Source organism: Daucus carota, chromosome 1 (genome assembly GCF_001625215.2).
Source record: "Daucus carota subsp. sativus chromosome 1, DH1 v3.0, whole genome shotgun sequence".
Lineage (NCBI taxonomy): Eukaryota > Viridiplantae > Streptophyta > Magnoliopsida > Apiales > Apiaceae > Daucus > Daucus carota.
The window spans coordinates 54437211-54451308 of record NC_030381.2 but is presented as its reverse complement, the minus strand read 5'-3'; the positions used below and the strand labels follow the sequence as shown (position 1 = coordinate 54451308).

The following is a 14098-nucleotide window of genomic DNA, read 5'->3' as shown; positions in this document are numbered from 1 at the left end:
TTAGAGTATGGTCCATAAAGTTGCATGTTCTCACTTTAAAAATCCATTTCATTTATAATGATGATATAATGTCTAAATTTGACCAGTAATTCCAAACTAATAAAGTGAAATCTGGACTTCTTCCAGGTCCACACACTAATGCTAATCTTGGTGGTTTACGCGGAAGGCATGGGAAATCACTTCTCTCTGAGTCATTGGTTTGGAAAACACCAATGAAGGGTATATTGCTTTCTGAATTTTTTTAATAGGAACTGTTGAACTCTTCTTCTGCAATCGAAATTGACATTATCAAATATTGTTTTAAGGTTCTGTACCCAGCATGAATACACAAGCTTCTCACCAATCAGAGTTTAAGATATTCCGATATGACTTCCAGATTTGAATTTAAAAGTAATTATTTTTGTCTAATTAGAAATTTGAACATAGATATAGAAAATGTGATTGGTTCTTCTGCAATGGACCATTGACATACTTTTTTTTGGGTTTTAAGGTTCTGTATTCAACATGAATACACAACTGTCTCCCAATTCTCGCTCTCCACTGTCAAATTTGACCAATCACAGTTTAAGATCATCTGGTGTTCCTTCCAAATTTGAAGTGATGTGTAATTATTTCAGACAACATTTGCATTTATAACCAAATTTAAATGCAAACTATGTTTCTTTGTTGTTAGGTGAAGGTATCAAGATGAATGCACAAACATTTATAAACTACGTTTCTATGTTTTTATGTTTCTTATTTCTATATTTGTTTAGTACTCGGTTTGTAATGGTGATTTTGGTTGAGATATTTCTTTTGTTTATTTGTTTCTTAGATGGATTTTAGGGGTTTTACAGTCATCTCAATCTGGATAGTGTACCTACGTTGAGGGGGATTATTCTGGTGATTTCATGGCTTGTGTTTTATGTTTCGTGACTAAATCCATCTCAATCTACTTCTGACTATTTTCAATTTTTTATGAGAGACTTAGGTTCCAAATAAAAACGAAGAAGGCAAAATGTGAAAAAAGATAAAGAAAATATCAAACCATCTGAAGAGGGGAGTCCCAGCACTGGTGAGTTTTCTTAATGGCTGTGTGATAAAAGTGTTAACCTCATAGAAGTTTTCTTCACTTCAGCTTTATGATTATAATCCAAGATCAGTGAGCCTGCAAACAAACATAAATTAGACATTTGTATGTAAGTGTTACCCTCATTTTGTGTATTGTATGTGTTTTTCATTGTTTTGCTTTTTTAGGTGGTCTCCAGAGCTTTTAGTAATTGTTTTCACTAACATTCTATGTTTCAAGGTCAATCTTTAAACTTAGTATTATTGTTTTGTTAGATTGTCGGCTGAATACGGCCAATCAGGTTTATCAATAGTCTTTGCCTTTTTCTCTGGCTTTCTACAGAAATAATGTAACAATATACTCCCTAATTATATGCCAGAGTGTTTTATTTTGATATAAGTTGTTATATCTTCTCAGTGTGACTCCCAGTCATATATGACGGTGGATTTGGGTTAGTTCCTGGTTCAGAATCCCATGTTAGGTGAATTCTTTTATTTCTGTGATCGAGTTTATGATTCACCTTTGTAGTCAGCTATATAGATTATGGTATGTTTAAAATTTATATGAAACTTCTGTTGGACATGATTATGTTCAGTTATTGCTCATTTATGAGTCACTATTTGGTGCTAATCAAGGAGCTCTTGGGTCACTCCAAATTGTTGACATGGTTGTAGTTAAATTCTTTACTGTACTCAATACTTCCATTGCACCTCAAAGATGAATATAACAAGGGTAAGTAAAATTTGGAAGATGGTCAGGTGAGTAAGTGTAAAACTTGAAGTTTGACAAAGTTTCTTAATAATATATCAAAATAACAGGAAGATGGAATCAATGACAACTTTAATATTCACAGCTTAGTTGCAGTATTGATGAGTTTGGGCTTTCACTTACATTAGGATTTAGGAAAAATTTGGAAACATAGGATCTGATTCCACTCCTGTTTAAAACAAGAATGAAGTGAAAGATTTATGCATGATGTTCATCTATATATTTTTTATCATTTACGTATTTTTGATTTTTTATTTTTACCAAGTGATATGTTTTTATAAATTTTTTGTTATGGTTCACACATGAAAAAATATAATTATATATTTCAAATTAATCAATTACAATATATTAAATGAAATTAACAATTAATAATAAAATAAAATTGAAAGGGTACATATGAAGGTAATTACACATAATTTGATACATATCTACATTTAAAAATTAAGACATTCATTGTGAGGAAAAAATACGATGATATAAATTCTTTTGTTAAAGAAAGTAAATTTTAGTTATACATATAATAATTATAAATTTGAATTTTTCTTTAATTTTCTTATAATATAATTTCAATATAATTATAATTATATTTTGGAGATTAGAATATATTAATAAAAAGAAAATATACATTTCGAAAAAGATAAAAAAAACAAACAAAAAGTATAAAATTATAATAATATTGACATAAATTATTTTAAGTATAATTGATTTGTTTATATATATATATATATATATATATATATATATATTATAAATATTAAAATGATACAAGATAAAATTCCAAATTATTTTAGATATATTCTCAAATTTTTAATATTAAATTAATATGTTCTCAAATGCAGAGAGAGTAATGATATCAATTTGTGTGAATACTCCCATATCAGTGGACCTAATATTTGACACACTTTTTCAACATCACTATTTTCAATATTTCATTCAAAAATGTCCATTCCCTAGCAAGTTCACCTTTCCCTATCAAATTTTACAAACTTTAACCTTTATTGAACCTAAGAACAAGCTAAAACATTGATAATAGAATTTAAATTTCTTATTTATCAAAAATAAGTTTATCAAATAAATTATTATATTCAACTTACAACTTCATTATTTACAAGATATCATCGAAATTTTGTTTTTCTGATTATAAACAAAGTAATTTTTATATATTTATAAAAATTTAAACAATACGTAACGGGTATACAACACTATGGATATTTATTTATTTATTTATTTATTTATTTATTAAATCAAAATTTAAATATCATATACATATTTGTATTAGAAATTTAATTATAAAATAATTGATGTATATTAATGAATAGATATTAATGTTTAATAAATAAGTTTCCATCAGAAGTCAATAATAATCTTTCTATACAAAATATATATGTATACTCAAAAATATATGTATAATAAGTAAGGATAGATTAGTCTTTTCTAATAAAATTATTTACTGCAGTTGTATTAAATTTATAATCAATTTGTTTACGATGTATAAATCTATCTACTACAAAATATTCATTTTAATGCCCATGCGTAGCGGGCAAAAATTACTAGTATGATATAAAATTTGGAATTGGAGCTTAAATAGTAAAATGTGGAGTTTATTTATCAATTCCCTATATATATCAAGTAGGTCACTTACTACGTCTAAATGTATCAAATAAGTTACTGATTACAAAATTGACTCATATGAGTCACTCATTAAAAAAAAATTATCAAAAATATCACTTTATCGTTAGTCGTAATTCTAAAAGTATTATATATTGAGTTTCGCACATTTTTTATGAATGTTATCACATTTAAATGAAAGATTCTGAGTTATAGTATTTCAGATAATATTTTTAGATTTTTAAAAGTTTATCTACTATTTATTTTTATTTAAATTAAATAAAATAATCAAAACTTAAAAATAAATAGTTAAATAAAATTTTTAAAATCTAACAATATTAGCTAAAATAGTAGAACTCGGAATCTTTCATTTAAATGTAATATCATTCATAAAAAATGTGTGAAACTCAGTATATAATACTTTCAGAATTTCGACAAACGATAAAGTGATATTTTTGATACAAAATTTTCAAATGAGTGACTCATTGAGTCAGTTTTGTAATCGGTGATTTATTTGATACATTTAAAGATTGATGGTGTAAACCCCAAATCTGGAACTATTTTTAGGGTTTTTTTAAACACGTAAGTGACCTAATTGATATTTATCATATTTTATAATTTGCTAAAGCTGACTTCATAGATGTCACCTTTGTACATGGGCCGAAGGCTTGTAGTAGGCCAATAGAACAAAACATTGTGTCTGCAGAAAGCTTTTTATACTTATGTTCATTGGACTTTCTGTAGGCTTTTTGCTGTGTAGGGGACAAGGGCAAGTTACTCAATTTAGGGCCCATTAAGCTTTTCAAAATACATTTGATCTGGATTACCAATTTCAGCCCATTTATCAGTATTTAAGTGCATTACCCCCCAAAACAAAAGGTTCACTAAATTGGGATGGGATCTTGTATATTACTAGATTATTACAGTCCGCACCCTGTGTTTTAAGTAAAATTTATTTATTAATTTTCAAATTTAAGGAATTCTGAAACAAAGATAAATATTATTCAATCCATAATTTATTTTTCCTTTTATATAATATAAAATTAAAGAGAAGTCCCGACTTCGCATTTTTAATAAATACAAGGACTTATTTCACAAAAAAATAAAAATTTTTATACTTTTTTTCATAAATAAATTTTTATTTCTGAAAAATAAGTGGAGTCAAACGGTCCTGTATATCTAAACATTTAGAAACAGGAGCGGACAAGCTGAGACGAGAGACAGAATTCTTAGACTGAGATAAAAACACCTTACAACAAGTGGTACATTTTCTAATTCAAGGAGTCACTTGAGTTATCTAATTGTAGTCTCGTGTACATTTTCTCAAATCGTCTTTTTAGTGACTCAAGTGGTGGGTTTATTCTCTGTTGTCCCGGAAGACCCCAGGTTCGACTCTGGCTCATCCGAAAAGTATTAGAACAGATAAATTTTAGTCTGCATTGTCAAATAATATAATAAAATAAAGTTTAGTCTTTATTTCATACTTTTAGTGACGATTTTTTGCTTCAAATATTTTGCTCAGTTATTCAATTAGTTAATTAGCAAACTTAAGCATATTATTTTTTTGATATTATTGTATTATAAAAATTCTTTTTATAGATACAAACTATTAAATTAAAATATACTTGATTCTGTTTTTAACGAAATATGATTGATTTTAATGAAAAAGTGTTTCAAGGATGCAAACTAAAACGAAATATAAAGTTAGGGGTGCAAACTGCTGTAAACTATTTTTAACATCAAAGTTAACGGAAAATTTAACGGAATGGGGCAAACTGCTAACGGATTAGAAGTTTGGAGGGCGAACTGACACGTTTAGAAGTCTATGTACCAAAGTGTTTTTCGAGCAAAGTAGAGGGTTGCAAAGTGCAGTAAACTCTTTTATTTATGTATTGCACGATTGTCTGAACTTCTGTATTGAAACCGGAAGAGAACATGTTTTTTAGTTACAAGTTCACTAAAAGCAATCATTTTTTATATAATATTTATATGGTTATCTCTTTGTTTTTTATTTTTGAAGGTTTTGATCAATCGTGCAATTTTAATACATAATGTATCTGTTAAACATGGTAAACGTTCTTCTAAAAATGTGGCGGTCTCTGAAAACTCTCCGTTTAATGTTTCTAATATTTTGAGAGAAATTAGGTAAATTAGCTAAAAAATAGTAATCAATTTAATTCTAAATAATTAAGAATAGAAATCTTAACAAAAATATAATAGCTAGAATCTATGAAATTCTAAGTAATTAAGAAATAGAAATCTTAAGAGAAAAGAGAGATAATTCTAAACAATTAAAAAATAGGAATCTTAAAGAAAATATAATAGCTAAAATTTATGAAATTGGATATATTTATCCAATTATAATTATTTATTTATCATAATGTAATTGATTCTTGATTAGTATTGTGTTTGAGGTGAGTGGGGCCCAAATTAATTTTTATTTAAATAAATAATAATAAATTTTCTATTAGTATTATGTTTGATGAGAAAGCGGCTAAAATTATTTTTTTATCTAAGTTATAATATATTTTTTATTAAAACTGGACCACAACTTAAAATAATTTTTATCCAATTATAATCTTTAACTTTATCATAATTATAATAATTTTTATTAGTATTGTGTTTGACGGTAGGGCGACTCAAACTAATATCTATATTATAATGTTTTGTTATTAGTATTGTATTTGACAAAAAACCAGCTCAAACTTAATTTTTATCTATATTATTATATTTAATTTTATTCTAATTATAATAATTATTGATTAATATTTTCTTTGATGGTAGGACGGGCCAAACAATTTTTTTTATTACTATTATGTTTGACAAGAGGGTCACTTAAACAAATTTTTATATTAATTATAATATTTTTTTTATTAATGATATTTTTAATGGGAACATGACTCAAAATATTTTTTATGCAATTATAATATTAATTCGTATCAAAATCTTTAAGAATTTCATTACGCAACCGCGAAGCGCGGCTTTATTCACTAGTATTTGACTATGTAACCATGATTAATCAGTTTATGTTAACTTTTTGAATGGTTATGTTAAAATAAATTATAAAATCATTTTTATACTTAGTAATTTTTTCAATACCAAAATGATAACGCAGAAAATAAAATTTTAATATTTATATTATTTAATTTTTACCGTTGCACACCATAAATAAGTCATGTCCACTTTTTTATTAGAATTTTCAATATCAAAATGATAACACAGAAATTCTTTCAAAACATAATAAATATTTTTTAAATTTTTTTGTTTTGTATGGAAATATAAGATTCATATTTTTAGACAAAATAAAAAAATTTGAAAAATAATATCTACAAGTACTTCTTCCGAACACATTAAAATGCGTGACATGTCATTTTTTGGGACAAAATTCGTATTGTTGTCTGTGATCAAATTCGATGTTAGTGTGGAAGATTTAAAGTCTTGCCTCAGTTTTGGGTCTATCGAATTGATGAGGGGAGCGAGCTATCTATTCGTAAATATGAATGAGCATCTCACTATCTTGACTTACGAAAACAAGAAACGGGCTACTCCGATTATTGATATGTTTTGTTTGGATGAAGTGAAAGATTCTAGCATGTGAAACCGGATATGTAAGATTTACTATCGAGATCTTAAATAACGATATAAGTGGTCATTGTGCCAAGGTTTGAGATTTGGCAATGTCTTGGTATTCAAATAGCCTGCCCCTTTTTTTTTATGATATAAAATTGAAGTAAATGAAATTTGTTAAAGGGAGTTGTTAGTATTCAAATAGTCTAGCCCCTTTTTTTTATGATATAAAATTGAAGTAAATGAAATTTGTTCGAGGGAGTACAGCTAGTATGCTACACAATAGGGGTGAGCATTCGGTCCCATTTTGGACCGAACCGGATATACTGATAACCGAAATTTGAATTTTTTCTGGATCGAAATTCTATAATGGACCGAATCGAAAAAACTCGGTTCAGTCCGGTACAGACCAAAAGAATCGAAATTATGTTTTAAATGAAAAATTATATTATAAATAAAACTAAAATTCATGATTTATTTTAAAATTTTAATAGTATTAATCATTACCAATTCATTAAAGATAGATATAGTTAAATTTACAAATTAGATATTATAATCATAACTAATATTAATATCTAATATTTGTGCAAATAAGTTGCATATATTTAGAACAAAATTTATATTAATATTTTTCTCGAAATGACTTCTTAATTTTTAAAATAAGATAAATAAGTGAACCCCATCTATATATATCATAATCAGTGTCGTAAAAAGCACATTAAGCGGCCGATTAAGCGGCCGCCTAAGCGGAATCGCTTCTAAAGCGCTTCGATTTTGTACTAAGCGGGAGATTAAGCATTTTTGAAAATTAAGCGGACAATTAAGAGTATTAAGCGATCGTTAAGCGGATTAAGCGGTAATTAAGCGGTCAAAATGATGCTGACTTGCTAATTTTTTTTTGAAAATAATTTTGAAATATTAATTTTTTGATAATATAACTATAATTATATTATAAACATTAAAAAATTATATTTCATAAAAAATATTAAAAATGCATATTCTTAACACAACATAATATTATTTTGGGAAATCTACAAAACTACCTACCTTTTCTTTTATTGTTTTCAAAAATACTACCTTCCAGAATTATTTTTAAAAATACCTTTTCATAAAAAAAAAATTCAAAAATACTGTTTGCAACTTTTGCAACCTCATTTGCAGCTACAGGCGGCGCCAGCCGTGTTGCAACCTCTTTTGCAACTTCATATGCAGCTGAATTCCTGATTTCAAGTTCCAGTTTTCAAACTTGAAATCAGGATTTGTAATTGCATATATGGTTGCATATGGTTGTATTCAGTTGCATATGGTTGCATTTAGTTGATTCTATTGTAATCTAATGGCCCCGCCATGGGCACACCATACATCTGTTGTTACTTACAGTTTTCAGTTGCATTTAGTTGCAATTGAGGTTGCAAAAGTTGCAACCTCATTTGCAACTTTTGCAACCTCATTTACAACTATATATAGTTTTCAGTTGCATTTAGTTGCAATTGAGGTTGCAAAAGTTGCAAATGAAGTTGCAACTGCAGTTGCAACTTCATTTGCAACCTCATTTGCAACTTTTGCAACCTCATTTGCAACTTTTGCAACTTACAGTTTTCAGTTGAACTAGTTGCAATTGCAGTTGCAACAGTTGCAACTTTCCATTTTTATTTGCAACTTTTGCAACCTCATTTGCAACTTTTACGGCTGCGCCGCCCAAGGTTGCAAATGAGGTTGCAAAAGTTGCAAATCGTATTTTTGAAATTTTTTTTTTATGAAAAGGTATTTTTAAAAACAATGAAAAAGATGGTAGTATTTTTAAAAAAATAATTTTACAGATGGGTATTTTTAAAAAGATCCCTATTATTTTTAAATATATTAATATTATAACTAGATATTTAATTATATTTATTTAATCCGCTTATTGGCACGCTTAAAATTCCTGTTGAGCGTCCGTTTTACCGCTTAAGCGCCAGAAGGTTCTTCTACCGCTTAGGACCAATTTGCTATTTTCACACTGATCATAATACATTGAATATATTTGAGAGATATAGATTCAAATATTAATATATCATTTAAATTATATTAAATAAAACCGACAAGAATACGATCTTTATTCATCCAAATTATAAAATGGACTTAGGGGCCGTTTGGTTCGAGTTAAGGAAACGGAATGGAATTCAGAAAGGGAAACGAAGAGAAAGGAAAGGAATGATGCTGAATTGTATTACCTGTTTGGTTTTGATCTGCAAACGGAATGAAAAATTATATGATTATTTTTATATTTGATTTTTAAATATTAAATAATATCAAAAGAGTCAAATATATTTACGTTTATAATTTGATATATTTTATCATTTAATAATTTCATTAATTTTATAAATATCTTGACTTATAAATTATACTAAAATTATTTTTAATATGTAAAAACTAAATTTAAATTTATTTTTGATCTTCAAAAATATTTTACATATTATTTTTTAATGTTAATGATTTTTGAAATAAATTATAATTGAAAATAAAATAAGAATCAGGAAAGGGAAAAGAAATACCTGGTGGGGGGTGGGGAATGGATCAGAAGGGATTTGGGGTAAACCTAAAACGAAAATAAGGGAAAGGGAATGACAGATTTCATGAAACAAACAACAACAAAGGGAATGAAACGGGTTGTTTCCCTTTCCCTTTGTCAGTTACCCCTAACCAAACGGCCCCTTAAAGTCGTGTTTTTTCTTTCCACAACTACAGATTAGGGTTCCTGTCATCAGAAGTATCACTGGCACAGAAGTCGAGAAGTATGACGTTACCGTCTACAACAAAAACGGAAACGACGCCGGCATCACCGCCGTCGCAGAAGTTGGGCGTAAAAAGGATCCGATCATCTTCCCCGAGAAAGAGAAAGAGAAATCGAGATTTGGATGCAAAGATAAGTGAAGCCACGAGTCCACAGCTCCCGGAAGAATTGATCGAATCGGAGATACTGACACGCCTCCCAATCAAATCAGCGGTACGTTTCCAATGCGTGTGCAAGTCATGGCGATCTCTATTCTCCGATCCACAGTTTGTAAATCAGCACAGCACTCGCCAAAACCCTAACCACCGCGACTGCGTCGTGGCTGATCGAGCAGGCATTATCAGTATTCAGTCCCGCACCGAAGCGATTTTGTCCTTTCCTAGGGATCGGGGGTCCTGTATGATCGGTTCTGCCAATGGATTAGTTTGCATCCGTTTTCGCAACATTCTGTCCTTGTGGAACCCCGCAATTCACAAATCCAAGGAAATTCACATTCCGCCCCTAGGAGTAGGAGTTCGCGTGGATATGGTTGGCCTCGGCTTTGATCCGATAAGTAATGATTACAAGGTGGCTGTCTCGTACAAGCCTCGAGTGTCAGGTTGTTCTTCAGGTTATGGATATGCTGTTTACTCTGTTAATTCTGTTTCATGGTTACATTACCGCTTTGATGATCCTGTTTACGAGATGCTTATTAGTAAGTCATGGGATTCACTCAATCCAACTACCGTGGTCAAGGATTCTCCTTATTGGACTTGTTCTGCCAAGACTTGTTCTGCTCGTAGGAACTATGCTTTGTGTTTTTCATTGAACGCACTCAAGTTTGATGCTACGAGTAACAGGTTCAAGCTGTTGCCTCGCTTCTCCTCTGATTATGATTTTAATTTTAATTTTAGAAAGATATTTAAAGTCTTGAATATGAGGGATTTTCTTACTTTAATGGCCTATGAACCATGTATAACTGGTAGAGCGGATGTGTTACATGTGTATTCTTTGGATGAGGACAAGGTATGTGGTGGTTTTTGGAGTAAGATATACCGTTTGGGGCCATTTGATAATTTTTGGCGTCCTCGGAACTTGGAACAAGGATTTAAGTATGGTGATGAGGTTGTATTACATGGTTACGGTAAGATTTTCCGCTATGACCAGAAAACAGATAAGTTGGAGTTCATTCCGGGTACTGCACATCGTACCTGCAGGCACTGCTATACTTATACGCCTAGTCTGGTTTTCCTTCAAGGAATGACGTCTATTTATTCAGAGAACCAGAGTCCTCCGCTTGGTCACCACTCTACAACTCCTCAGCGATTAATTGGTTCATTATTAAGAGAGAAATGATTTGCCAGTTTAGAAGACAATTAAGGCCCATGGCCAGTTAAAAGAAGTGTAAGGCAAGAAAGCCACTATTACTGATTTGGGATCTATGCTTTAGATCTCTTATGCTCATACTCAGACTTATGCTCGTATTTTGAAATTGGAAAATTATTTATAGCTACGTTAGTTTCTTTCATGCCATTTAACATGGGTACTTTTTTATCATAAGCCTTCCTGCTACTGATTTGCTTGCTAATATCTACATAGATCATCAGAAAACCAACCAATAAACCGTTGCGAAATCTTTCGTATTTTATCAATTAGCTGTGTAGTTAACAAGGCTAAAGATCCCACCGAGTTTATGGACTAGACGAGACAAGCTGTAAGAGTTCAATCAGTATATTGAAAGGTTGATTGATAAATTCTTTAGCACATCATTCCATGGCCCTTGCTCTGTATTTCAGAATCATTGAATGCTAAATAACCACACCTTTAATGTTATGCAAGATATCTTTTTTTTTTTTAAGTATCATTACTAATGACTTTATGTTGCTTTTGTAGGCCGAAAACTTGTGTGGAAGGAAAATTTGAACATTCTTTTTATTCAGGTTTTAAAGCACCAACAAGTTATTGACGAGCTGATGGCAGAAAACAAGAAGCTCCGAGAAATTTTGGTAGACGACCTCAAAATTGCACCCAGCAAACTACACGGTAGCTACTCAAGTAGAAACTCTTCGCCTTGTACTGATTGTTTTGAATGTCCTAGAAAACAAAGAAGATAGTTCAAACTTGAAAGTTAATAGTAATTTATCAAGGTCAATCCATTGAATCTTTTGCTATATACATAATCAAGCTACCATTTTTTTAGGCAAGTTTTGGACTCAGATGAAGGGAATATCTCAGATCATAATCAATCTATATTATACCTGGTAAAACCTTGTCAAAAGATTACTTTAGAAGGTCAAAGTACATGCTCTTGTAGTTACGGAGGTCACACTATATAGACCGATGCAACGAAGGTTTGTTCTTTACTTCTATGGATGGCCTCAAGAGCCCTGTCAGAGAAGTTCAGAATTTTCCGTCATTATAATTGAATGGTGCATCTTCCGTCATTGATATCTATTGTGGATAGACTCCTCTATAAGCTTGAAGTTACAGCTTACAAAGAAGTGAAAGGCAGGATTTTACACCAAGTGAAGAATCGGAAGAAAGGTACAAATTCTGATTCCATTACTGTTATCTTGCAGGTGGAACCCAAAGCTTTTATATCTCCTTCAATATAAAGACACCTCTGCACATTCTTCCCCACCCCCACTCCCTCTTTAACCCCACACTCACCCAACAACCCACACAAACAATGACACACGCAGAGGCTTCTTTCTTGATTCTTCTCTTTTACAACAATAATAGCTACTAGCAACTCGTGGTAGCCTATTTCAGAGCACTACATGTCTGCAGGACTTTTAGTAACTTTTGTTTGCTGGTGGATGTGGTTATTCTATTTTTCGACTCTTATAGCTTTGCCTGGCCATCATTTTGTTAGAGCATCTTCAAGAGCCTCTTCATTTAAGCTCCTAACTTGAGATTTGAGGAGGGAGAAGCAAAATGTTGCTCCAAGAGACTCTTAAGTGTCTCTTAAATCTTAAGAGCCTCTTGTTTCTTTCTCCTCTCTCCTCAAAGTTAAGAGTCACCACATGGCTCCTAACTTATTTTTTTACAATAAAAAAATCCTTCCCTCCAATCAACCTCCATCTTTCCCTCTCTTTTGGTATAGTGGAGCCCAATATATAAATAAAATATGAAATAGAGAAGAGATGTAGAGAGTATTGTTGGAGTTTACACTCTTAACTTTGTCCTAAATTACTAAGAGCTATATTTTTTATATTATATTTAGGAGCCAATAAGGAGGCTCTTGGAGATGCTCTTAGGGTGGGTGCACATTTGATATGACCACGAGTTGTTTAGCTGAGTTCGAAATTGTTACTTGTCGTTAGGGCTGTTAACGAAACGAATATTTAATGAAATATTCGGTATTCGAATTCGTTTAACATTATTCGTATTCGTTTGTTAACAAATACAAATACGAATTCAAATCTTAAAAAATATTCGGTTTGTTAACGAATACAAATTCGAATAGATAAATATTCGTATTCGCTATTTGTTTAATTATTCGGAAATTAAATTATATATATATATATATATATACATATTATTTTATATTATATAGAAAAATATTATATTTTTAATTAATAAGATTATGTACTGGTAAGGGGAGCTCTTCTGGTTATAGGCACAGACCGACAAATCAGAAACAAAATGTCACACCTTCTGGTTTATCCAGGTTTGTTCAATCAGTAATTTGAATTTTATATTATTTGAGTTGGATGACTGTAGTCTGTATTATTAGTACTTTTTATAGTTTGCTTGAATTGGTGAAGTATGGGAGTTTATAACTTTTGTCACGTGTCAGCAATTTAGTTATTTTTTTTATTTTCTTTTAAATGAGTGCCTTAAACGAATATGAATAGTTCGTGAACTTAACCGAATACAAATACGAATACAAATAACTATTCGGATAATAAACGAATACAAATCCGAATATGTATATTTAAACCGAATACAAATACAAAAACTATAGTATTCGTTTCGAATTCGTTTCGTTAACACCCCTACTTGTCGTGACTTAATGTTATAAGATGCGAGTTTAAAATGTATGTTTATCTAGTTTTGATTTATTAATGATTTGTGGGTTATTAAAAATATAATAATAAAATAAAAGTAATTTATGGACGGTACCAACTTATGACTTAGGATAACTTTTACTAAAAAACGATTAAAAAAATTAAGTCAATGAAAAAACGTAGCTTATGATATATTTATGATTTTTAAATAATTTATGACTTTATTACACAAACAAACTTCTGATTTTAAGTAGTTCATGATTTATTTTTTTATTTCTAACTTTTAAATCAATTTCTGCTTTATCATAAAAACAAAAAATTTTCAGTTTTGACTTGAAAGCC

At 30.0% G+C, this 14098-nt stretch overlaps 1 protein-coding gene across 2 annotated transcripts; it reads left to right on the top strand.

Annotated features, from left to right (window-relative positions):
- The first annotated feature begins 9617 nt into the window (after positions 1–9617).
- Positions 9618–11937, top strand: LOC108204453 (F-box protein At3g07870-like). 2 transcript variants are annotated; one of them, XR_001803808.2, is made up of 2 exons: positions 9618–11152; positions 11637–11937. XR_001803808.2 is itself a non-coding variant. In XM_017373897.2 (2 exons), the coding sequence occupies exon 1, from the start codon at positions 9768–9770 to the stop codon at positions 11097–11099; it is 1332 nt and encodes a 443-aa protein (XP_017229386.1). In that variant the 5' UTR covers positions 9618–9767; the 3' UTR covers positions 11100–11147; positions 11637–11937. The 2 variants fall into 2 exon arrangements, 1 of the variants encoding a protein (XP_017229386.1); XM_017373897.2 differs by having other exon boundaries at positions 9618–11147.
- Positions 11938–14098: the final 2161 nt, after the last annotated feature.

Coding starts and splice junctions, on each gene's coding strand:
- LOC108204453 (XM_017373897.2), top strand. CDS start 9,768: ATGACGTTACCGTCTACAACAAAAACGGAAACGACGCCGGCATCACCG.